This window comes from Perognathus longimembris, chromosome 8 (genome assembly GCF_023159225.1).
Source record: "Perognathus longimembris pacificus isolate PPM17 chromosome 8, ASM2315922v1, whole genome shotgun sequence".
NCBI classification, from domain to species: domain Eukaryota; kingdom Metazoa; phylum Chordata; class Mammalia; order Rodentia; family Heteromyidae; genus Perognathus; species Perognathus longimembris.
This window is the reverse complement of record NC_063168.1, coordinates 48,160,689-48,187,700: the sequence shown is the minus strand read 5'-3', so window position 1 is coordinate 48,187,700 and position 27,012 is coordinate 48,160,689. Positions and strand designations below refer to the sequence as shown.

Below are 27,012 nucleotides of genomic sequence, written 5' to 3'. Positions count from 1 at the left end.
CATTAAACCGGTACAGCACTGTGGAAAACCGCATGGTAGCTCCTAAAAAACGAAGCTTTGGTTAACCTTATGATCCAGCAGTTCTATTTTGAGGTACATACCCAAAAGAACCAAAAATGGGGTCTTGAAGAGGTATTTGTATGCCCATGTTCATAGCAGCAATGCTCATAATTGCCAAAAGGCAGAAGCAGCTCAAATACTCATCGATAAACAAATAAGCAACACACACACACACACACACACACACACACACACACTTGGTGGAGTATTATTCAGCTTTAAAAAGAATGAAATTCTGACACATGTTACAATATATATAAATGTTAAGAATATGATCTAAGTGAAATAAGCCAGCATCAGACAAATCCTGTATGATTTCATTTATAAGTACCTAGAGTAGTCAAATTCACATAGATAGTAAACAGAAGGGTGATTTCCAAGGGCTGAGGAAGAAGGAATGGAGAATTATACAGTATTTCAGTTTTGTTTTTGTTTTGCCAGTCCTGGGGCTTGAACTCAGGGCCTGAGCACTGTCCCTGGCTTCTTTTTGCTCAAGGCTAGCACTCTACCACTTGAGCCACAGCGCAACTTCTGGCTTTTTCTATATATGCGGTGCTGAGGAATTGAAACCAGGGCTTCATGTATACGAGGAGAGCACTTTACCACTAGACTATATTCCCAGCCCCAGTATTTCAGTTTTGGAAGATGAAAACTTGAGTCTTAGAGGCTGGCTGTTCAACCATGAATGCACTCAACACCACTGAATGACACACTTACAAGAGATTAATATGATAAGCTTTATGTTATCTCACTACAATTAAAACTTTATAAAACTGGCAAGCCCCCAACAATATACAAACTCCATTTCATCAAATGAAAGTTTACAACCATGTTATTTTAGAATATCAACTGGAAAATATGAAATGTACAAAAACTAATCACTATTGGCTCCTAACCAGTGTTAAAACACTCAATAAAGTGGAGGTGCTTTTTAAAACTTAATCTTTTCAGCTTTCTCTCCTATAACCAATAACCATATCTAGTGCATTTTTGGCTGCTTAGCATCTGAATTGCTTTTATAAATTTGGAAGTCACTGATCTTACTCACAGTGCCTGTCTCACTGTAGAGAATGAGATGCCAGCATGTCTCTTCCTTAGTTTTTTTTTTTTTTTTGCCAGTCCTGGGGTTTGAACTCAGGACGTGGGCATTGCCCCTGAGCTTCTTTTGCTCAAGGCTAGCACTCTACCCCTTGAGCCACAGTACTACTTCCGGCCTTTTCCGCTTATGTGGTACTGAGGAATAGAACCCAGGGCTTCATGCAAGCTAGGCAAGTACTCCATCACTAAGCCACATTCCTAGTCCTCTTCTTTAGTTTTTCCTGTCCCTCAGACACATACATGTGCCCCAAACATTGGATGGAAAGTTGGTGATTCAAAGAAGTATCGATCATACAAATATGATTCAGGTAAGTGGTATTCCATCCAGTTTGGCAGTGGCAACTTCCTTGGGCCAGATCTGCTTCTTGCTGTGCCATGTGTACTACTACTGGTTCTGAATTTACATACACTTACCTACTACTCAAACAAAAGCACTTCCTTCTTCAATTAGGTGTTTTCACGCTTGCAATTAAGAACTTTGACTCACACATAAATACTCTATTGTTGGATATTTAGGTCCTCTCTTATTCATCACTATAGTAAGCAATAAAGAATAAATGTGCTTACAAATCTATTTCTGATTATTTGCTTTTGTACTTCAGAAAGTCAAAGTTAATAGAACTATATTACAAATGATTCTGCTACTACCAGCTTTGAGGGTAGGCTTTTCTTCATACTAGTATTTCTATTTAAAAAAACAAATACAGAATTGAGTTATTTAAAACTTATTAGTTTACTACCCCTCAACCCCCCCCTAAATCCTGAATAATTTATTCTATCCCATCCCAGTCATTTTTGTTGTTGTTGTTGGGCTTGAACACAGGGCCTGGGTGCTGTTCCCAAGCAATTTTTGCTCAAGGATAGTGCTCTATCACTTTGAGCCACAGCTCCACTTTCAGCTTTTTGCTGGTTAATTGGAGGTAAGAGTCTCATGGACTTTTCTCTTCCAGCTGGCTTTGAACTACAATCCTCAGATCTCAGGCTCCTGAGTAGCTAGGATTACAGGTGTGACCACCAGCACCAGGCACCAGTCATCATTATTATTATTTGTTGGTCATGGGACTTTAACTCTGGGCCTGGTGCTGTCTTCAGCTCAAGGCTAGTGCTCTACCAGTTGAGCCACAGTGCCACTTCTGGTTTTCTAGTGGTTAATTGGAAGTAAGGAACTCATGGACTTTCTTGCCCAGGCTGGCTTTGAACTGCGATCCTCAGATTTCAGCCTCCTTAGTAGCTAGGATTACTATTGTGATCCATCTGCACATGGCTTTGTCATTATTTTCTAGAGTATTTTACTAGGAAGTAAGAGAATAATAGGAGTAAAACCAAATGCTTCATATAGCTTCATAATGTTGGACAGTAGGAAAAGATTCTGGAACACTGCTAGAACAGGATAAGAGATTTCAATTAAAATGCAATACATTAAATCAATATGCTAAATCAATAATACGGTATCTAAGCTACGTGTGGTGACACACATCTGTAATCCCAGCACATGAGTTCTAGGTCAGCCAGGACTATATATTGAGTTGAAAGAAAGCCTGACCTGTCTCAAAACCAACCAACCAACCAACCAATCAGCCACCCAGCCCCCATCCCACCTCTGAATATCTAAAAATAGAGAGCTCTAAATCTAGAAATGAAATGTTGATGCTGGTGGAAGTGGAGTGTTATACTGCCTAGGAGTCAGAGGATGAGGTACATTCCAGAGTCACTTGATGATTCACCTGCTTTCTAGAACTGTGAGGCCTATGTCTGGGCTTTTTTTTTTTTTGTCGGTCCTGGGGCTTGAACTCTGGGCCTAGATACTGTCCCTGAGCTCTTCAGCTCAAGGCTAGCATTCTATCACTTGAGCCACAGTGCAAATCCTGGTTTTCTGGTGGTTAATTGGAGGTTAGAGTCTCACAGACTTTCCTGCCCTGGCTGGCTTTGAACTGTGTTCCTCAGATCTCAGTCTCCTGACTAATTAGGATTACATGCATGGGTCACCAGTGCCTGGTAGTATGTGCTTTATCTCTTTCCCATTGGATCAAAATGTTCTGGTGAAGAGGAAATTATCCTTGGGTATTGCTATTAATCATTCAATGGGATCCTCTGAAATTAGTAAAGGACACAGTCAGAGAAGAAGGAGTAAAAAGTAAACAGTGGGATCAAAATAGCTTTAGAAGTTTTCCTAGAGCTACAGTTGTGTGTTTAAAGCTTTGTTACACTTCTACTATGATAAAACTGTAACACACTTTTTATTTCTTAGAATAGCTTCCACTTGCCCCATATAAAAACAGGAAAGCAGTGTACTTACCTCCAAAGTCACAGCTTTCAGGAGCTCTGGGTTAGAATTACACAATGCACCCACAAGCACCCCTCCAGCACTGAAAGCAGTCAAAGTCGTTAGACATGGCTGAGAAAAGCCTTGGCTATGAAGCGTCTTAATGCAAGCTTCTAAGTCAGCAAGGCCATTGAGTTTTTTAGTGAGACGGCCTTCAGCGTGCCACTGGAGGCCTAACTCTCCACCACCCCTGCAGTGAGAGAAAGAGATGATGTAGGCAGAGCTCAGCAAACTGTATTGGAGAAATGGTTTTCTTTGGCTCTCAAGCTAAGAATTGTTACATTTTTTAAAGGCTAGGGAAAACAAGGACTATGTCACAGTGACTGTCTGGTCTCAGCAGCCTGAATGTTCACTGTGTAGTTCAGAGAAAAGACTTGCCAACATTTGCTTTAGACAATGGGAAATTGATTTGACAAACAGGTTTTGAGTATATTACTTCTATTTGTCAGAGAATGTCTAAGTGTAGACCCTCAAAATATAAACACGCAAAAACTCTCTGTGGAGAAGAATATAATTTTGTGAGGTAAGAAATCGGTAACATTGTGGTTGCTGCATTGCTGCAGGTGTGTTTCAGTTTACAGAGCAGAGGAACCAATAGCCAGGTGTCATGTTCCCTAACCTGGGGACACATGTGTAAGTCAGGGGCACACAGGTGTAAGAAGATGAGGCCTAAGCTAAGTTGTAAAGGAACCATTTAAGTTTCCAGAAAGGTGTGAAAACACACAGCATAGTGTGTGCAAGAGGAAGAAGGTAAGAGGAAGACACTCAGAAAAGGACTTGATGATAGATAACCACAGAGATAAGCTAGATCTTTAAATTACTTTACCTAGGAATTTCATTCTACATATAGGGAAGTACAGAAGACCTTAAGCAGAAACAAATTCATATTTGTGTTTTGAAAATGGTTAAAACAGGAGTTAAGCTAACCAGGCATGGTGGCATATACCTGCAATCCCAGCACTTGGAGGCTGAGTCAGGAAGATAGTGAGTTTAAGGCTATAGCTTGGGCTATGTAGGAAAACCTGGTCTTCACACACACACACACACAAAATCTAAATTTAGGAGAATCAATAAATAATAATGTAACTAAATAAGTAGGAAGACTAACATTTATCCAGAATTTCTAAAAATCTAGCCTTTTTCTCTTTAGATGGACTCATTTGTTAACTATGAAGTTGTAAGAGCACAAGGTTTAGGAGTACACAAATCCAATAAGACAAGTGAGGAAATAAGCATTTGTCTCAATGCATTGTCATTCTGGCTTGTCACAATGTTCTAATACTCATATGCCAGGCAAAATGGTGCTGACTCACCTCACATGGCAATATGCTAATATCCATCCATCATCCACCAAAACTCGCCGTTCAGGTCTGAAATTCATTTTCAGATCCATTCCATAAGCTCCATATACATGTACCAAGAGAGGTTTCTTCTGCAAATCCTCAGAGTCCGTTTTGTGGAAAATAGTCATCGGCACTAATTTTCCATCCTGGAAACAAGGAATTATTATGCATGTGAAGACTTTTTTTCCTTTCTGTTTTTCTGTAGTACTGGGTTTTGAACCCAGGATCTTGCACATTAGGCAAAGCTCTACCACTGAGCTATATTCCAGGCTCAGAAGCATCTTTCTAAACAGTTCTAATTTAAAATGCACTGAAGTACACTTGCTCCCTATGTATTACTTACTGTTAGCGAATATAAACTTAAGATAAAAGAGTCTCTAAAAACACATCGGACTTCTTGCTTATGACTGCCTTGCCAATCTACAGTACTAGCCAGAAAAGAGAAGCATAACTAGCTTGAAAATATTTTATTAAATACAGTTTTTGATAACAACAGTAAAGTGACTTTTAAAAAGCATTCATTACTCTGAATTACTTTAAATGTTGTCTTCCAGGTCAGGCCAAAATACTTATTAAGATCAGAAATCCTACTTAGATGTGTCTATAACTAGATATTGACACTTTTCAACTGTGAATATTTAAAAAATAAGCAGAGGTAAAACACTTCTCTTCTCAGAGATCTGTCCTTTAGACTCAGAATTCTCACACACCAGGATCTGAAATTTCTCAGTGATCCGCAACCTTGTGAAAGGCTTATTTAACTTTACTAATTTTTGAAAAAATAGTTTAAGTGAATTTCATAAAGTTTAACAGTTAAGTTGTTTTTATGCCACTTAATTATTTCCTAATGTACCTCAAATTCATCGTTTAGTTGACTGCAACTAGATACTCTCTGGACAGATAAAATACATATAAGCAAACAATATTGTTCTTCCTTTCACAGAAAAAGGGTAGAGCAGTTGCCCTTCACTGTGTTTTAAAACAAACACAATAAAATGGTACTAGTTTAATAGAACCAGGTCACTCTTCCTCGTTTTTTCATTTTCATTTTGTAAATTTCATTTGGGGAAATAAATGGAGACAATAAAGTTGGGAGGGTATCTCCCACTCTCCCATTCATTGTTTTTGTGTTTTTGTTTTTTTTTGCCAGTCCTGGGCTTGAACTCAGGGCCTGAGCACTGTCCCTGGCTTCTTTTTGCTCAAGGATAGCACTCTACCACTTGAGCCACCGTGCCACTTCTGGCTTTTTCTATATATGTGGTGCTGAGGAATTGAACCCAGGGCTTCATGTATGTGAGGCAAGCACTCTACCACTAGGCCATATTCCTAGCCCCAAGATGCATTCTTTTTTTTTTTTTTTTTTGCCAGTCCTGGGCCTTGGACTGAGGGCCTGAGCACTGTCCCTGGCTTCTTTTTGCTCAAGGCTAGCACTCTGCCACTTGAGCCACAGCGCCCCTCCTGGCCATTTTCTGTATACGTGATGCTGGGGAATCGAACCCAGGGCCTCATGTATACGAGGCAAGCACTCTTGCCACTAGGCCATATCCCCAGCCCCACAAGATGCATTCTTATAAAAGCTTATTTCTATAAAACAAGCTTGGTCTTTTCATCTCCCTGACTTTAACCTGATTTAAATTACAGAATTAGAAAAATGTGCTGATTGCAACCTTGTGCAAAGAGAAGGCAAAGGTGGTCTGGTAATCTGCCTGTGGGAATGGACAGCAGCTCCCTCTCTTGATGCTGAGGAAGCCATGGCTCTCCAAGAATGGAAGGCAACCATTCTTTCAATTTGAGGAACAATAATTACATCTTGGTAGACCACTGTAATCCCATTTTTTGCAAAATGCAACAAAATTCAAAATATATGTTTTCATGACTAGTTGGTTAACAATTTCTTTCTTTCCTTCCTTCCTTCCTTCCTTCCTTCCTTCCTTCCTTCCTTCCTTCCTTCCTTCCTTCCTTCCTCTTCCCCTCCCTCCTTCCCTGCTCTTTCCTCCTTTTCTCTCTCTTTCTTTTTGCTGGTCCTAGAACTTGAACTCAGGCCCAGGGATTGCTGCTTAGCTTTTTCACTCAAGACTGACTTCTAGCACTTGGACCACAGCTTCACTTCCATCATTTTTGTTTTTCCTAAGAGGGAAAATAAATGGGACAGAAACATAGTAATTTAAACTTTATTTTGCATTTGTCCAAGATATATGTATTGCTTTATAACTACAAAATCAGTATATGCTTAAAGATATTAATGCAAGAATTACTTATATATAATATGCTAAAATATAAAAACTTCAAGGCTACAGTTAATACATATTAGATTCTCTGCACAAGTCTGTAGGTTATTTAATTTTTATTTTTTTGATTGCTATTGTAAAGGTGATGTACAGAGGGGTTACGATCACCTGAGGTGATGAGTTCATTTCTTTTTTGACAACGTTATCCCTTCCCTCACTCCCAGTTTTTTTCTCCTATTCCCACTTGCAAGTTGTATAGTTCATTTTTGCCAAAGTGTCTAGTGAGTACCACTGCTACATTTGTTCACCCTTTGTCCAATTTTAGGTTCTGTATACTGAGTAGATGGAGACCATGGGATATCTGTCACGTCCTCATCTCCCTGCCAATCTACACCTTGGCCCAAATTCAGGGTCTCTGCATAAAATGAGATTCCTTGCCTCCTTTCTAATTTATTCCCAACCATTTAAAAAATCTTTAAGAATCTTAAAAAGTAATAAGCTGCTTATCACACCTTCATAATTTTATTTTGCTATAACTGTATACTACCTTTGACTTAACTTTTTAACTTCATTAAAAAAAATTAGCATGGGCAGGGAATATGGCTTAGTGGTAGAGTGCTTGCCTAGCATGCATGAAGCCCTGGGTTAGATTTCTCAGTACCACATAAACAGAAAAAACTGGAAGAAGTGGTGCTGTGGTTCTAGTGGTAGAGTGCTAGCCTTGAGTGAAAGAAGCTCAGGGATAGTGCATAGGCTCTGAGTTTAAGCCCCAGGACTGGCAAAAAAAAACCCCAAAACCCCACCAAAAAAACCCCAAACAAAAAAACAACAAAACAAGAAACCCCAGCATATTTCCTAAAATTATTTAGGCCTTACTGGGGTACAAGTGATCTATTTCAGAAAATGGTGGTGATGTAACCCCAAGAGTTGTACAGTCCGCTTTCAATGGATGGAAGCTGGAAGTAGAGATTAAAAAGACCTACCTTGCTTTTGGCCTCCAGACGTAAAACACGACTAGTCTTTGTGATTGGGTCTTCATGCCCAGTTTCCTCAAATAGTTTGCCTTCTGCAAACTTGTAGGTGTAATATTTGGGAGGTCGTATTGGAGAGCAAAGCTGAAAGGGGCAGTTCTTTGGGTCCGAATTTGTATCCATTATGAAGCCACAGGCCCAAGGAGGAAGCTGAAGAAATAAAGCAATTATTTCCACTCTTCTTCTAGATGCTAAGTATTAGGGATTACATTTCTGAGATTGCTCCAAACAAGAATATGTGGACATCTAGTTTGCTTCCTGTTCCCATATGGTGACATATTTAAAGATTACTTATGTCATCACAACAAAATATATTTTAAGCAAGCAAATGAAACTCTACAGTAATGATTACTATGCAAGGAAAGTACGTGTGAAACACATTTGTCATGACCCTAGGTTTACATGAAATTGTTAACATAATAGTTTATTTTGGGGTATAAACTTGGGTGATGAAATAACCAAATGGTTAAGAGCAAATGAATAGAAATTCCAATTCCCAGTTGTGAACAGCTCCACGATCTCTGTTCTCAAAGAACACGAAATCCTCAGGTGTGTTTTGAATCATTTCCCCACCAGTCCTTAGCCTGCTGTACGGGCAGCCTTGTGATGAGAGCTGGTATTCTGGACTACAAACGGCTCAGCAGCACTAAAGCATTTACAATTTGTTTCTAACTTTAGCTTCCAGGCTAACCATTGTGCAGAACAAAACCTTTCCAGACACATCTACTCTGAGAGACTCACAGCTATTATGCTTAAGATTAACTTTAAGAAAAAAAGAAAGGAATCAAAATTTATTCTGTCAGAGCAGCAGGGTCCAACTTCAAGCTTTCTACTAATATTCCACTTATACCTTTTTAAGAACTCTGGTAAGCAGGTTGGCAGTGTTAGAAAAGGTATAGTGAGTCAGAACATTAAAAGAAAATTGCCTTTCTTTTCCTGAATAGTTGTGGAAAGAGCGAATTCCTTAGAAAATCAGAGGTCTTGGCCCAGCTCTAGCACCGGTGGGCACTTCTGAAAAGGGTAGAGGGGGGATGTGCACATCAAGAATATACCATTTCTTCTCCAGAGAGTACAGCGAAAGCTGGAGTTTGCTCAACAAGCAAATTTCTTCTAATTAGCCCAAAGAGTCTACTTGCAGGAAACACCAGTGACACACATTTGCAATGTTTCTGTAAGAAGTCCTCAAGTCTTCTCCTCAGGTTGAGGATTATTTAAAAAAAATAAGCATTTGTATCTGAGGAGGCCAGGACTGTGATCTATTTTAGGCTACATGTTATAGTTGGGATAACAGGCATGTGCCACCACATCTAACATCTTGCTTTTGAAATGGAGTCTCATGGGCCTTTTTTCCCTTGGGTTGGTCTAGAACTATGATCATCACTATCACAGCATCCCATGTATCTTAGGATGACATACACATGCCAACCAGTCAGCCTCCAGGCAGACATGCCTGTGTTGCTGTGGAGACCACTGCCATCCCCATACCCAGAGAGACCAATGTTTATGTGTGGCAGTTACAGACACAAGCACATGACCGAAGCCCAGTGGATATGACTGCTGCTTTAGTGAGGATGCAAATTGAGGGAGGGCAGCCAGTGGTTGGGCACTAACTGCCAAGGAGGCCTGAGTTATGGCTACACTTAAAATTGTGAAGCAGAAAGCAAAAACAATAGTCTTTTACTCTATTTATGAAGTACATGCTACCAGACAGTAGTTTAAGTAAAACAGTAGTAAATTCAAGGTCACCAAAGTAACTTAAAAATAAACCTAAATCTGATAGAGCCAGTAAACCATATGAGATTTAAATTAAATTCTTAAGAAAAATGGACAATACCATTCTAAATTTGATGTTCTATTTAGCTAAACTACAATAGTACTGTCTTTTGAAAATTAGACATACCTTTAGAGACCGAACGGAATCATCAGCCAGACCAATTACATTAACATAAAGGAGATTGCTATGCTTCAGGAAGAGAACACAGTGATCCTTAAACATGTCCAAGTCAACAACCTTGGTATTTTTCTTCATTGTGAAAAATAAATCCCAGTTCATAATAGCAGGGGCATCTGCTGCAGTTCTCATCAGCTGTGTGGGAACAAAACAAGAAGACATGTAGATCAACATAGAAATGAAACTCCTGGGGCTGGGGATATAGCCTAGTGGCAAGAGTACTCGCCTTGTATACATGAGGCCCTGGGTTCAGTTCCCCAGCACCACATATACAGAAAAAAACGGCCAGAAGTGGCGCTGTGGCTCAAGTGGCAGAGTGCTAGCCTTGAGCAAAAAGAAGCCAGGGACAGTGCTCAGGCCGAGTCCAAGCCCCAGGACTGGCCAAAAAAAAAAAGAAAAAAAGAAATGAAACTCCTGGACACTATGGAACCATTAGTGGCTAGTTGTTATATATGGAGACCTAGCTGAGGAGATTACACCTGTACCAGGGATAAGGCGTAAACAAAGCCCAGGCAAGCCTGTTGCAAAGTGAATCAGTATAATGCTTAGCTGATGGCCAACTGGTAGACTTCTGAATAACGTAACTAACTCCAGAGAACAATGGATACATCACTGTGCCTGCCTGAGATAATAAACTACCAACTCCAAAAATCATCAGTTCATAGGTTCTTTCTTTTAACAGTTTGGCTTTAAAAATATATAATTGGGAAAGCATATGTTGCATTTCCCAATCATTTAGGCATAATTAGAACAGGGAGAGGCGTCAGCTCTAAGGGAGGAGAAATGGAATTGATGATGTACAGGAAGGTGGCACTAATGGTGGTAAGGGAAATATGACCTTTTCAAACAGTATGAAAGGGTAAGAACCTAGAATTACCTTGAATTCTGTAGGCTCTCCAACATTAGTGAGAATGTACAATTCATCATCTCTGTGTTCAATGTAGTAGATGACCCCAGGTATTCGCTTCTGGATAAGTAATGGTGGGTCCCAAGGGCTCAGGCCATCTATCAACCACACTTCAGAAGTGGTCTTGTTCATAATATTGATGGTGAGAAAACGACTATCTTTTGTAAGATAAAGGAAAACAAAATAGCTAGACAGAGAGAATGAGAAAGTGGGCGTGAGATCCATGAGATTTGAGTAAATTTCAATTTCAAATGTGTTCTACATTTTTTTTTTTTTTTGGTCAATCATGAGGCTTGAACTCTGGGCCTGGGTGCTGTCACTGAGCCCTTCAGCTCAAGGCTGGTGCTCAACAACCTGAGCCACAGTATCACTTCCAGTTTTTTGGTGGTTAATTGGAGGTAAGAGTCTCATGGACTTTACTGCCCAGGTTGGCTTTCACTTTTGAACCTCTCAGATCTCAGCCTCCTGAGATAAGTCTCATGGACTTTACTGCCCTGGCTGGCTTTGAGCTTTGAACCCCTCAGATCTCAGCCTCCTGAGTAGCTAGGATTATAGGCATGAGCCATGGGCACCAGCTTGTGTTCTACTTATTAATGACAGCACCTCAGAGGTGGCTACAATACATATTAGCTTATAACATGGAAAGAAAATTTAAAACTTCCTTAGTGAATATTACTTAAAAAAATTTAACAGGGGGTGGGTGGGCTGGAAATATGGCCTAGTGGCAAGAGAGCTTGCCTTGTATACATGAAGCCCTGGGTTCGATTCCCCAGCACCACATATATAGAAAATGGCCAGAAGTGGCGCTGTGGCTCAAGTGGTAGAGTGCTAGCCTTGAGCAAAAGAGGCTCAGGAACAGTGCCCAGGCCCTGAGTTCAAGCCCCAGGACTGGCACACACACACCCTCACACGCAAATTTTTAAATGAGTATTATTTTTTTCACTCTCCTTCCAGATATTAGAAATTATTTACTCTAACATTTTAATCATAAATGTTTTTCAAACATACACAGAAGTGAAAAGAATTGTAAAGTGAACACCAGCTGCTACTACATGGATTACTTTTTCAAACCTTTCTCCTGATTTTTAACAAGAAATTAGGACATGAGGAAGAAAAATGTTCAAAATCTCAGTAATCTATTTTAATAACATGATCTTTTTCTGTTTTTCCTTCTAAGGTTTTTTCATATTTCATTTATAGCTTGAAGTAAATATAGATGCAATTTTGATTCTGTACTTATTTCACATACCAATAAATATTTCCTTATATTAAAGTATTTGTAACTTTTTTCAAATGTAAGGTTATAATCTTTTACTAATGTTTTTTATTACTTCAGCTTTCTAGTCTAAGCTTATTATACTTGAGGTTTCTATGATATTCTTTTAAAACATGATTGCTTTTATCTAATTTTCTATCAGGTTGAATTACTGTAACTCTTAAATTTTTACTTATCCCTCTGACAGTCAGAAGGGCTTCTTAGGGCAGGTACTCTTCCACTTGAGCCAGGACCCTGTGCCTTTTGTACTTCAGTTATTTTTCAGGAAGTGCCTCATATTTTTGATCTGATGCCAGCCTCATACTACAACCCTACTACCTTTGACCCCTACAGCTGAAAGATAGGTCACCATTCCTGGCTTATTGGTTGACTTTTTGTCTTGGATGAACTTGAACTGTGACACGCTTTCATCTCTGCTTCTCAAGTAGCTAGGCTTATAGGCATGAGCCACTATGTCTGATCAAAAATGTATACCTTAAAACATGTACATGGTGGTGAACATATGCTTGGTTGGGTCACTAACCTCAATTTCCCACTTTGTAGTTATACTGGATATGTAAGTGGTTAGCTTGAAATGATTTGCATGGATTTTAAATTTCCATAAATATATTTAGAAAAGTATATTCAATCAGTATGAAAGAGATCTGGAACTAAGATATAAACCATGGGAGACATTTGGAATTATTTGTTTATTATCCAATCTTCTTTGTTGGTTGTGGGGCTTGAACTCAGGGCCTGGCTGTTGTCCCTGAGCTTTTTCACTCAAGGCTAGCACTCTGCCCCTTTGAGCCACAGTGCCACTTCTGGTTTTCTGGTGGTTAATTGGAGATAAGAGCTTTTCCCACCTGGACTGGCTTTGAATGGACAATCCTCAGATATCAGACTCCTGAGTAGCTAGGATTACAGGTGTGAGCACCAGCACTCAGCTCTATTTTCCAATCTTTAATCAAACTATGAACTATTTTTACATACAGAAGTTGAATGAGAAATAGCTTGTCCAAGATCAACCTTACAATCTGTTGAAGAAATAAATCTAGAACCCCTTGTCAAGAGTAGAATGGGTCATTTTGGGTGATTCTTCTTACCTGAAGATTTTGGTTCAGTTACCACAAAGGAAGAGCAGTGGACAAAGAGTTCGAAAATGTTTATTTTGCTACTTACTAGCTATGCAATTTTTTTTTTTTCCCAGAGCTGAGGACCGAACTCAGGGCCTTGCACTTGCCAGGTAGGCACTGTTCCGCTAAGCTAAATCCCCAGCTCCTAGCTGTACAATTCTTGGGACTGTAACTGTCTGGACTTCAGCATAGTTACTCTTTTTTTTTTTTTTTTTTTTTTTGGCCAGTCCTGGGCCTTGGACTCAGGGCCTGAGCACTGTCCCTGGATTCTTCCCGCTCAAGGCTAGCACTCCGCCACTTGAGCCACAGCACCGCTTCTGGCCGTTTTCTGTATATGTGGTGCTGGGGAATCGAACCTAGGGCCTCGTGTATCCGAGGCAGGCACTCTTGCCACTAGGCTATATCCCCAGCCCTACTCTTTTTTTTTTTTGGCCAGTCCTGGGGCTTGGACTCAGGGCCTGAGCACTGTCCCTGGCTTCTTCTTGCTCAAGGCTACCACTCTGCCACCTGAGCCACAGCGCCCCTTCTGGCCGTTTTCCATATATGTGGTGCTGGGGAATCGAACTGAGAGCTTCATGTGTAGGAGGCAAGCACTCTTGCCACTAGGCCATAGTCCCAGCCCCTCAGAATAGTTACTCTTAAGCACATTACAGATATGTCAAAAATTTTACTTGAACTTGATGTTAAGTGATTAAGGCAGCTTTATATATTCAAGGCTACTCAAAGTCTATTTCATCGGGATCTTAGAGGTTTGTATCTCCAGTCTTCAGAGGCCAGGATTTTTCTGTTCTTTCCTAATTTGGTCCTATTCCTGGAACCAGTACTTATAGTACCACATTGTAAATTATACAGTGAATTGAATTTGTTCCCAAAATAAAAATTAAGGCTAGAGGGAATGGTTTTGTCCAATCAATTAACTTAAAAAAATAAGGTCTTTTAATTTGGTGTAGATATTTCCCTTTAGAATTTATATCATACTACTCTTCTTAGAGGGTATGAATTATACAGTTCTAAAAATACCTAAAAATGGGAGAAAATGAACTGATAAGAATATTTCAAAGTAAAACAACAGGGCTGGGAATGTGGCCTACTAGTAGAGTGCTTGCCTAGCATACATGAAGCCTGGGGTTCAATTCCTCAGCACCACATAAACAGAAAAAGCTGGAAGTGGCACTGTGGCTCAAGTGGTAGAGTGCTAGCCTTGAGCAAAAAGAAGCCAGGGGCAGTGCTCAGGCCTTGAGTTCAAGTCCCATGACAAGCAGGAAAAAAAAAAAAGTAAAGAAAAACAGTCATCAAACAACCAAGTCTACTGAAGCACTGGAAACAAGGGTGTTAGAGAACCTGACTAGTGGGGGCTCCTTCTAGCCATACTTCTAACAATAATTTTTACAAAATTAGGTAGCCCCAAATAGACTAACAGGATGAGATAAACTGAAATTATTAAGTCAGTTTGGCAAATTCTACCTGTGCCTTATTTCTGTAAGCTTCTGATATCCATTTCTCATAGTAAACTTGGGATGGTTCAAGATTTTCTTTAAGATCTTTCTCAGCTTTGAGATTTTAATGAAATGATGGGTTAGTTTTCTTGTTCTGGACATCAACTTTACAGTCATAACTTTGGAATGAAATTCTATCTTTTTTCCTGCAAAATTTATTCTGACATTGTCTATACTATTAAATGATATATGAAGTGAAAGGATCTTGGTAGTAAGGGAAAATTTGTTTTTCATGGGCTGGGAATGGGGCTTAGTGGTAGAATGTTTGCCTAGAATGCTTGAAGCCCTGGGTACGAGTCCTCAATACCACATAAACAGAAAAAGCCAGGAGTGGAACTGTGGCTCAAGTGGTAGAGTGCTAGCCTTGAGCTAAAGAAGCTCAGGGATAGTGCCCAGACCCTGAGTTCAAGCCCCAGGGCTGGCAAAAAAAATAAAATAAAATAAAAAGAAGTCATTTAGAAAAATATATGTGGGTAAAATCAAGGGATTTTGCCAGATAAACTTAATATTCTTCCTAAGCCTGGTTAAGTGGAAATATGAGCATTAAGTCTTAGAGATTACAAGGAATTGAATTACTAAAGTACTGGGGAAAAAAAATTTAAGGACCAATAGACATGATGGCTGAAAGCAAAACAATGCAGATAATTTTAGTTATGACTTAGACGAGATTTATAAATGCTGTACAGCAGCCCTATTCGATGTTTAATGAACAATTCCTTTCATATGTCACAGTTGAAACTGAATGTTAGTAACAGCACTTTCAGTATAATGATGTATTTGTGTTTACTATGGAGTTTGAGTATGAAGAGACTCTTAATTTAGAATATAAGCAACTAATCAAAGAATTTTGTTCTAGCCTTATTATTATACATGTTTCAAACAAAATAAACATTTCAAGACAACTAAGATTAGCACTTTAAATAACTAGAAAAATATTCTGGAGAAAATGATTTAATTGTGCTATTTTAGTACCTTGGGTCTTTTTCAGTGTAAAACCGCTCATTGCGTTTGTTGTCACCAAATGTGGCTCGATAAACATCATTACAGCGAAGGTTCCTCTGGAAAGTGTAGAATAAAACATCTTCATCTTCCTCATCTTTTACCCATTCTGAAAGAAAGTAAATTAGAAGAATTAGATTTAGATATAGCCAGTACAAAGTTTTTCTTTTCTTTTTAAAGGCACAGCATATTCTAATTTTGAATGCCAAAGAGATGACATATGCAAGCTAATCCTTGGAAATCTAAATATAACACGGGCTTGGTTATTTCTAACATGTGCCATACATAAGCCAGATAGCTTTCCAGAAAAATAAAACATCACTTAATTAGTTCCAAGTCTTCAAGCGGCCAGCCTCAGGCTATTCAAGTTTCTAAGTAAGAGCTAAACCTTCAGTATTTAGGAAAGACACTGGGAAAGTCACTTTTGCTTTAGGAGATTATGAATTATGTTGTGATACTGAAGAAACACTGCATCACTGTATTTATAGTAAAAGTGATGTAACAGAGGGGTTAAACTTACATGCGTTAGGTAATGAGTACATTTCTTTTTGAACAGTGTGACCCCCCTCCCTCATTTGTGCATCACTTTTATGTGTCAATCTTCTCTGTCTACTTTCAAGTAATAGGATATATCAAACTACCAAGTCCTTTTTGTTGTTGTTGTTCATGGGGCTTGAACTCTAGGGTCTGGGCTCTGTCCCTGAGCTCTTCAGTTCAAGGCTAGCACTCTACCATTTGAGCAAATGCACCACTTCCCATTTTCTGGTGGTTAACTGGAGATCAGTCTCATGGACTTTCCTGCCTGGGCTGGCTTTGATTGCGCTCCTCAGATCTCAGCTTCCTGAGTAGCTAGGATTATAGGCATCAGCCACCTAGGTAGTGTATGTGTGTGTGTGTGTGTGTGTGTGTGTGTATGTGTGCGCGCGCGCGCGCGTGTGTGCGCGTGTGTGTGTGCGCGCGCGCGTGTGTGCGCGTGTGTGTGCGTGTGTGTGATGGGGCTCGAACTCAGGCCTGGGTGCTATCCCTGAGCTCTTTTGCTAAAGGCTAGTGCTCTACCACTTTGAGCCATAGCTCCACTTCTGGTTTTCTGGTGGTTAATTAGAGATAACAATCTCACGGATTTTCCTGCTAGGGCTGGCTCTGAAAATGTGATCCTCAGATCTCAGCCTCCTGAGTAGTTAGGATTACAAGTGTGACCCACCAGTGCCTAGTTTATCAAGTACAATTTAATGCTGGTCCTTGAATTCACTAGAACTTCTTAATGGAAGTTTACACACAATTACATCATGACTGCCACCTGGCTGACAGTGGTTGTAAATCATCATTGTATAATACACATCCTGATTTTAGAGGTTAAAATGCATATAATATATTTCGTAAGACTCCAATAGGTAGAGTTTCAATTAATTGCAAAGCATCTAATCAATGAGGAATGGGATAGCAATGAAAAGGGACAAATAGTATTAACATGTACTACTCAATAATAAATGATAGAGGCTGGGAATATGGCCTAGTGGTAAGCTCTCTACCACTAGGCCATATTCCCAGCCCCTAGTTGGTTCTATTATTGAAAATGTCACACTTTTTATTGATGACTGAGTCAGCTAAATGCATTCCAAAGCTCTTCAGTGATTTTAGCAATCTACCACAATAGCTATAATACTTATTAAACAACAACCACAAAACAAACAAAATGCCAAGTTTAAAAGTTGAATAAGATGCAATTTATTTGCAAACGTTTATTCTACATAATAAACTGGCAAAAGCGAGTGCCTAATGTATACTATACAATCAGGATTCTGATTTTGTTTTAGTTTGTTATTCAGATAGGTTCTCATGCTTTTGCCCAGCTAGTCTCAGACCTTGATTTTCCCACAACTGACTTCCGGAGACCACAGATGTATCATACCATGTCCAGATGGCTTTCTAAGTCAAAGTCTCTGTAATTTTTGCTTGAGATGGCCTTGAATCATAATGCTCCAATCTTTGCTTCCCAAGTTGCTGGGATTATAGGAATGTGTTGCCACCAAAACCCTTATGTCTCACTATACACATACACACATATGCATACACACACACATATGTATGTGTGTAGAGATAGATAGACAGATGTGTGGTCCACAGGGAGAACATACATCAGGAATACACTTTTTCCTTCATTCATGTGGGAAAAAAAACCAGTTTCAAAATTGTGAACATTTCTCTTCGTGTTGCCTTTAAGACAGAGAAGGATATTTTGGTTGGTGACTTACCAAAACTAGACACATTTGGGAAAGAAGCTTCCATTACAGGCTGATCACTAAGTTTCACGACTACACAAATAGATGCTTCAGAATCCTCAGTTCTTATCTTGGCAGCCACATATTTTTCATCTGGAGCAACTCTGATACAGTCAATGAAGGGCTGGTCTAATTTAAGCTCTTCCAAGTTGAATAAAACTTCATAATTATCACTGTCTGCTGCATAAAGAAAAGTATGGAAAAGGCCACAAAAATATGCTATAATTTAAAACTCTATTTAGTATTTTAAATTAAAATTCTTCTATTAAAGACCATATTCTACTTTCATTTGACAATTATGACAATGAACATAAACTGGCTTTAGTTATCTAATAATATTCTGTGCATGGGGCTGGGAATATGGCCTAGTGACAAGAGTGCTTGCCTCAATAGTCTGTGCCAATTTTATTCTATGCCCTAACCAAAATATTGTTTGATAGTGTTATAGTATAGTCTACTATTAGAGCTTACAAAGTAAGAGAATACAAATAGCATTGAATAATTTATATAGTGTGCCAGGAATACTACCATAACATCCTCTATTTGCATTCTCCTTGACAAAAGCCTGCCAAACTTTTAAGTGTAGCTGTTAAATATGTCTTAAGCAAACTCATATATTAAAAAAAACTAATGAAGGAAAAAATAAAATTCAGAAATAGTCTTTAGACAAGTCTTCTGTAATGAGAAATGACTATCAAATATCGTATTAAAGTTGTGAAACATCAAAAATAAGAGCATCTTGAAGAAAAAAACTATGGTATACCTTCCTCATCTTTGGACCGAACCAAGCAACAGCCTTCTTGATAATAAACAAAACCACCATGCTTAATCTGACAAGGAAAAGAAACATGCTTTACTTATTAGCAATTCAACTGTTTAATGACCTAAATGCTTCAGATAAAAAAGGCCAAACCTTTTATAAAAAGCAGTTTTAAGTATATGAATGAATATATATGAAATATAATAACCTACAGTTCTGTTTTCTAGTTTTATTGAAAATTTTTCAGAGCTCAGTCTATGTCAACTGAATATTTATGATTGGTAACTACAAAACAGTTGCATAGATACTTGTTTTCATGGCATTATACTTTTTCTTATTAAAAAACACAGAGCAGGCAAATGCATTTCAAATTTGAAATGAATAAATTGTTTTCACTTGAAGTTTTTGAAATGTAAAAAAAATTAGAACTGGTTGTTCCACCAAATCAGAATATATTACACTTTGAAATTTATCTTTACATTTATTTATAAGACATACCCTGCTTAATCTTTGCTGCTTAAAAGTTGTCAGCATAAGGCAAACACAGTATAACTGATGTAGGATTATGCTTATAAATTAAAATTGTTTATAAATTAAAATTATATTAAAATTGCATTTTAATGGACAAAATCCTTTTTCTTTTTACAAAAAAGATATGATATATCCTACCTCTGCATTGATTATTTCATATTCTTCTTGTGGCTGTGTTTCTAATTTTGTTCTCACTTTTTCAAATGCATCCATGTTTTCTGTAAGGGATTCTTTTTCTTGCGTAATAGGCAGACGATCCTAGAAAAAGTTTTGTTGGTATGATTAAAATATTTAGAATTAGGAAAAAATACCTTTGCTTTTTAAAGAAAATCCATGCAAGTATCACAATGTTTTATCTATACATATGAAATAAGGGGTTTATTAAATGTACTTTTGTCTTTATTAGCATCAAATTATTGTAAAAGCATGTTTCATTTTAACATGTCCATTGATGGATACAATGCATCTTGATCAGAGTTAACTCCTCCCTTTATTCTCTCTCTTCCCTTTCCCCAGTCAATCCCATAAGGTTTCTTTGTTCTATTTTCACACATGTTCATAGATTATGACCATAATTGATCTTTTTCCCTCTCTTTGCCCGCTGCCCCCCTCTCTACATGTTTTTCCCTAAGCTCATCAATAAAATGACCTGTTTTTAATTTAAAATTATAAACAAAGAAAATAAGGTAGACACTTGATTGTGATTTTTAAATGGATAAGTCCTTAAAATGCAGAAGTAATGTGGAGAATGTTTAGAAATGCTGCAAGAAAGAGTTATATACAATTAAAGAGGAAAAGAAATCCTATGTACTTTTACATATTCAGGAGTTAGAAATGAAAGGTGGTAAAAAAGCAGCCAAATGAGTTTAGAATTACTGAAATGCCTCCTCTAGGAGGTAAATATTGAAGAAAGAGGAAGAAATCCTTACTAATAGATGTTGATTGTTATTTTATTTGCAGTCATATTGATTATCACTCAGTTTTCTTCTAGTAGAGATAAAGCAACATTCACCCCCATTTCCACATAATGTCTTATGAAATAAAGGTACTTTTCAGCTTAAAGGAAAAACTTACTTTATAATAAGAAGGGAAAAATGGAAAATAACTGAACATAAGTAAATATACAAAAGAAATAAGCATTTATTGCACTTAGAGTATCTAATTAGGAGCTTTAGCTGACCTGTGGTAAGCAAATAATTATTACATAAATCCTAAAATTTGAATAAGGCAAAACTTAAAAAGTTATAAGAAAGTGGTCTATAACAATATTCCACTAGTTTGTCTAATTTAAGCAAAATAATTCTAGCCAAAATTTTCAACTCTAGCTCTCTGCCAAAGATGAGAACTGTTACAGAGATTTGTGCCATAGGAGGCAATAGCCTTTGGTTAGATACATCAACAGCTAGACATTTACTGCAGAAGAACGTTTATGATTCTTTACCACTATTGTAGAGAGCTTATGTTAAAATACAGGTTCTAGTGCAAGTTTGTAATTGAAAAATTAAACACAGAATAAAACAAAAAAGTCATGGATTAAATGCCAACTTTTTTTTCCCCAAGTTAATCCTTTTATATATTTTGGAGTGCTTTACTGATCTAGAAAGACTGACTGGTTCACAATGGTTGATATGGTAATCTCAATTATTCACCCTCTACTTCTTATTTGAAGTCCAAATATTGAAGTTCCACTCATTTTTTCCAAGCATTCCTACTATGTCTAAGGAGGATATTTAAAAGTCGTAAGATAAAATGTATTAATAGTGCTCTGATACTATCCTTAAACATTACATTATAAATCAGAACATTACGAGAAATTTATCCTAACTATATAACAGCAATATGAGTGACTTTTCATTTCCAGGTACGGGCTTGTTTATTCTGTAATCCCTATTAATACTGTTGAAGGAAAGGCAGGAAAGTTAAACAGTATCTGAAGCTTTTAGCATATTGTAGGTCATGGAGCTAGGCTCTATCAGTTTTAAAGACCCATCATTATTGCAAACCATAACCAATATAGGGCTAAAAGCAACATAGTTTACATTCTTATTTAACTTTTCTCCTGTCATAAATTCAAATATATTGAGGGTATCTGAACTGACAGCAATAGGATTTTTTCACTGCCTTAATGAAATTTACAGAGGGTTACATGTAGACTATAATTCCATTAGTGGCAAAAAGTAGTACTCTGAGTAGCTCACCATATAACTATTATAACAATGAAAGATGTTATAAAATACAAGAATAAAATATGTAATTTTCTTATGGTAAAAATGTTGAACTCTAAAGACAAAGTTAGAAAGCCTTTTAGTCAAGATGGTACCATTAATAAATGGTTAATTCCAAATTAAGGTTTAGATAAAGTTTAGAAAATCTTATATCAGCAAGGAGGAAAGAGCTCCAAGATTAATAGACACGATAATATGATACAAAGTGGCAGTTTGAAGGGGTTCCTTCAAGCCACATTAGAGATAATTTAAGGATAAAAAAGAATTAGGATGTGGGATACTAGTGGCTCACGCCTGTAATCTTAGCTACTAAGGAGGCTGAGATCTGAGGATTGTGGTTCAAAGCCAGCCTGTGCAGGAAAATCCACGAAAAAGCCAGAAGTAGAGCTGTGGCTCAAGTGGCAGAGTGCTAACCTTGAGCACAAAATGTTAGAGACAGTGTCCAGGCTCAGAGTTCAAGCCCCTAGGACTGGAAAAAAAAGAAAAAGAAAAAAATTAGGTCTATAACTGATTACAATACACTGAGAAAATTAAAATCTACAAGTAACTGAGAAACAAGTAACTCCTCATATAAAAAAGTTTAAAAATTAAAAAGGACCAAGGGGGCTGGGAATATGGCCTAGTGGCAAGAGCGCTTGCCTCCTACACATGAAGCTCTGGGTTCGATTCCCCAGCACCACATATATGGAAAATGGCCAGAAGGGGCGCTGTGGCTCAGGTGGCAGAGTGCTAGCCTTTAGCGGGAAGAAGCCAGGGACAGTGCTCAGGCCCTGAGTCCAAGGCCCAGGACTGGCCAAGAAACAAACAAACAAACAAAAAAAACAAAAAGGACCAAGAACAAAAAGAATAGTCTTCTCTATACAATAATATGAGCAAATAATGTAGAAAACAGAATGAGAAATTAATCATTTAGAGATCTCCAGTGACAAAAATCATCAGTAGTAGTTAAAATAATTATGTAACAAAACAATATTTGGACCATACTAAAGTATACTCTAAAGACTATGAATTGGAAAAAATACTGTTCCTTAACAAATAGAGAAAACAATAATTATCGCTATAACCAGAATGATCAAATTTACCATTAGTAACACAGGGACTAGTTGATAGTGTGTTCCCCGATAGAATGCAATACAAAGCACTTCAATTTAAGCAAACAGAAGAATAAATCCAAAGGAAGTTGACAGAGGACATAAAAGTTGCTTCAATGGAACTGGTAATCAAGAGAGAAGAAATAAAATATTTCCCCCAGAAACCTACTAAAAAAGAAATGCATGGTAAAACTGATTAAGAAAAAAGGGTAGAAGCACAGCTCCAGTGGTAGTGTGACTGCCCACAAAGGGCAAGGCCATGATTAAAACCCAGTGATGCAACAAACCAATCAACAACCCCCCAACAAAAACAAAACAACAAGAAAAACCTCACAAGGACCCCAAAACAAAAACAAACAGCGACAAAAACCTCATAGTCTTAAGTTTTTAGCTGGTGGAGCCCCGTAATAAGCAGTGTTTGACCTCAAAGAAGGAAAATGAATGCCCAAACTTACAGAAGAAATAAAAAAAAGCTATATAAGCCAACAAGTTAAACTAGAAATAGGTGTTTTCTTGAAGGGCTATCAAGCTCAGATTCTTTCAAAGGTAGCTTTCTTGAGGCAGGTGTTGTGGTACATGCCTTGGCACTTGGGAGACTGTTTGGGGGATCCTAGTTCCAGGACAATATGGGCTAAATAGACCTTGTCTAGACAAACTAAAAAGGAAACTACTTAAGAAAGCAGGAAAAGAAAGGAAACTACTCAGCTTATTAGTCTAATATAACCTTGACAGCAAAACTGGACAATGATATGGTAAGACAGTTAAAAGTCAATTTTGGGTTTAGTGGTAATGCATTTGCTTAGAATGCACAAGACCCTGGATTTTATCCTCAGGGCTGGGAATGCAGCTTAGTGGTAGAATGCTTGCCTAGCATTCATGAAGCCCTGGGTTCAATTCCTTAGTACTACATAAATAGTTAAAGCTACAAGTGGAACTGTGGCTCAAGTGGTAGGAGTGCTAATCTTGAACAAATGAAGCTCAAGGATAGTGCCCAGGTCCTGAGTTCAAGCCCTAGGACTGTCAAAAAAAAAAAAGGCTAAAAGGAATGATATTCTATCATTTGCAAAGAAATAGAAGGATCTAGAAAAAATATTATGTTAAGTGAATAAGTCAGGCCCAGAGAGACAAAGGTTGCATGTCTTCCTTCATATGCGAAAACTAGGATTAGTTTATAAATATATAAGTAAATACATTGGGTGGTATGCAAGTATATACAAATATATTAACTGAGATACAGTAGATTCAAGGGAGATCTCCAACAGTGTAATTCCTTAGAAAGGCAAAGTCAAAGTCTAACAAAATAAACACCACCAAAGGGTATTTGCAAGGCATAAGGTGAGCTCAAGGGGAAAGGCATAGACCCATGAGGAGAGAGGGTGGAAGAATGCAGTCAAAGGGGTGATATCAATCAAACTGCAGTGTATTTGTAAAGTGCTTTGCTAAATGGCAAAAAAAGAAAAAAGGATGATGCAGCATTAGAAAAATCCATAAAATCTAAAAAAAAAACAACATAAAACAGACAAATCTTAAGACAATTTCAATAAACAGAAAGTAATTAATACACTTTTAAAAATTCTGAAAGGTAAAATTAGGAAGAGAGAACTTCCTTGACAGTTGTCTCACAAAAGAATATTTTAGGTCTGTAATTAACTTGCCTGAAATGGACTCATATTAGTATACACTGTAATTAGTATCTGTAAAGCTTTAAAAATTTTAAATTAGGGCTGGAAATGTGGCTTAGTGGTAAAGTGCTTGTCTAGCATGCATGAAGCCCTGGGTTCGATTCCTCAGCATCACATAAACAGAAAAAGCTGGAAATGGCACTGTGGCTGAAGTGGTAGAGTGCTAGCCTTGAGCAGAAAGAAGCCAGGGACAGTGCTCAGGCCCTGAGTCCAAGCCTTGGAACTGGCAAAAAAAACCAAACCAAAACAAAAAATTAAAAAAAAATTCATTTAAAATCTCTAGTTGTACTTGCTATTTAAAAGCAATCATTAAATGAAGCAAAGTAATTGTTCCCGTTGCCCTCTACCTGGAATTCTTCTCCTCCTTTTCTTGTAAGACTTTTGCCCTGTGAAGGTCAGTGAGTGGTCACAAGATTGCAGAGTGTAAAAGTTAAGTCTGAGTACTGATGTTACTTGACCTATCAGCATCATAATACAGTTGATCATACTTTTCCTTAGATCTACAACACCTAATTCTCCTTGTTTTTCTCCCATTTCACTGGACAACCCTGAGTCCCTTGCTAGTCTCTATTTAACTCTGACTTCTCAACATTGGCATGCCCAGGGATCAGTTCCTGGATTACTTCTCTTCTTCAGTCTGTGCTAAATCCCTTGATGATATCATCTAGTCATGACCTTAAATGCTATTTATATGCTGAATACTTCCCACATTCATCACTCTGTACCTCTCCGTAGAACAAGCTGAAAACTGTGTATCAAACTCTTCTCAAGATTTCACTTAGACATTTTATAGGTATGTTAAAAAAATGCGCAGAACAGAACTTTCAGCTCCCTATATACTCCCTCTGCACAACTCCCCAAAACAAAATATACAAGCACAAAAAAATACAACCTGCTTGCCAGAGCAGTCTTTTCTATTCCTATAAATGACAAACTCTTCCAGCTGCATTTATTTATTTATTTATTTATTTATTCATTCATTCATTCGTGCTAGTCCTAGGGCTTGGATTCAGGGCTTGAGCACTGTCCCTGGCTTCTTTTTGCTCAAGGCTGGCACTCTATCTCTTGAGTCACAGCGCCACTTCAGGCTTTTTTTTTTTTTTTTTCTTCTGTATATGTGGTGCCAGGGAAAGGAACCCAGGGCTTTGTGAATGCTAGGCAAGCACTCTACTGCTAAGCCACATTCCCAGTCCACTTATATAGTGTTTTAAAAGATCCTAATGGATCCTCTCGATTACTTCGCTGAGCTCATCTATTAAAATATTACCTATTAATATTATTGTGTAAAATTCCACAAATGTATGGAAAGATAAAGTAAGGATAATGGAATATGATCAAGAACTAAATATTGACTGTAGGTTGAGCATCCTTATCCAATATGCTTATGATTAGAAGTGTTTTGGAATCTGGAATGTCAACCTGGAAAATCAGAAATGTTCTTTCAGAGTACTGCAAATTTCCAGGTGAGGGAGGCTGACCCTGTACTATACTTCAACTGTGTCCATTTATTCCAACTGAGACACATGGGCCAACATGTTTCTTGAACACATTAGGTTTGTGTGTACCTCAGTTTCTTAGAACTTGCTGAGTCTTGTGGCTTATTGCTAAGAAGTAACATATTTTGTATGCTTTCTTTTCTCATCATATTCCTCCCCCATGTAGAATACAGGCTGAATGAAGGTAGACATTTTTATTTATTCATTGCATGGAATGGTGCATAGTATGTATTTGCAGAGTTGAATAAAACAGTACAAAATATAAAACTGAAAAAAAAACTATTCAACGAAAGATTATAGGACTGGAAAAATAGCTCAGTGGTAGAATGCTTGCTTAGCATGCTGGGTTTCATCCTTAATAACGATTTAAAAAAAGCAGGAAAAAAGGCATTATAAAGCAAGAAAGATGAAAAAAATATGAATATCTAAAAGTCACATAAAAGACAAAGGGCATGAAAAGAACTCTAAGGGATCAGTAAAAAAAAGGCAAAAAAATGGCCAATTCAAGAATATAAATTGGTAAGGTCATAAGCATATGCAAAATGCTAACTCTCATCATTAATCAGGGCAATGAAATTGAGTAAGACTGACCTATTATTTACCTGTCAGAAGACAAAAGGTAAAAGCCTGTTAATATTAAAATCATTCAGGATGCAGAGACAGAGTTCTCACATATTATTTGTTCATTATGATGTCACTAATTTGGAAATTAATTTGGCAGGTAACGTTACTATGTGTATACAATCAGGAATTCCCACTTTAGGTACATACTTTAAGAGAAAAAGTAATATATATTAACATGTATATCGATAGATACTAGATATATAGATAGGTAGGAAGATACAGATATAGTTATACAGGGGATACTTTGTAGTTTTTTTTCTTTTCCTAATATTTATTATCATAAAAATCAGAGGAAGGAACATGGAGAATAAAATCACAAGATAATAAAATAAGCAGTATTTCAGGCTGTGAAACAAACGAAAAGGTACAGCAATAGGGCTGGTGTTGCATACTTCCTATGTGCTGTAGTTTCCAGGCACAAATTGAGAACTGACAGTTTAGTTTCTTTAGACCTCATGGGTTTAAGATAAAGCTCATATTTTCCCAAATGCTTGATA

At 37.7% G+C, this 27,012-nt stretch overlaps 1 protein-coding gene and 1 long non-coding RNA gene across 5 annotated transcripts in view; one reads left to right on the top strand and one right to left on the bottom strand.

Annotated features, from left to right (window-relative positions):
• Positions 1 to 27,012, bottom strand: part of Prepl (prolyl endopeptidase like) — a 33,414-nt gene that overhangs the window by 2,616 nt on the left and 3,786 nt on the right. For all 4 annotated transcript variants that reach the window (XM_048353006.1, XM_048353003.1, XM_048353005.1 and 1 more), the window contains 9 exons: positions 19,536 to 19,655; positions 18,870 to 18,936; positions 18,080 to 18,286; positions 15,801 to 15,936; positions 10,912 to 11,128; positions 9,984 to 10,169; positions 8,036 to 8,233; positions 4,795 to 4,970; positions 3,455 to 3,671 (listed from right to left, as the gene is read on the bottom strand). In XM_048353006.1, coding sequence (XP_048208963.1) covers positions 3,455 to 3,671; positions 4,795 to 4,970; positions 8,036 to 8,233; positions 9,984 to 10,169; positions 10,912 to 11,128; positions 15,801 to 15,936; positions 18,080 to 18,286; positions 18,870 to 18,936; positions 19,536 to 19,610 — 1,479 coding nt within the window. In that variant the 5' untranslated portion in view covers positions 19,611 to 19,655. The remainder of the gene's footprint in view (positions 1 to 3,454; positions 3,672 to 4,794; positions 4,971 to 8,035; positions 8,234 to 9,983; positions 10,170 to 10,911; positions 11,129 to 15,800; positions 15,937 to 18,079; positions 18,287 to 18,869; positions 18,937 to 19,535; positions 19,656 to 27,012) is intronic.
• Positions 1,741 to 27,012, top strand: LOC125356492. The gene is made up of 4 exons (XR_007211905.1): positions 1,741 to 1,751; positions 9,575 to 9,582; positions 14,154 to 14,161; positions 26,812 to 27,012. It is a non-coding gene; the product is annotated as an uncharacterized LOC125356492 (long non-coding RNA).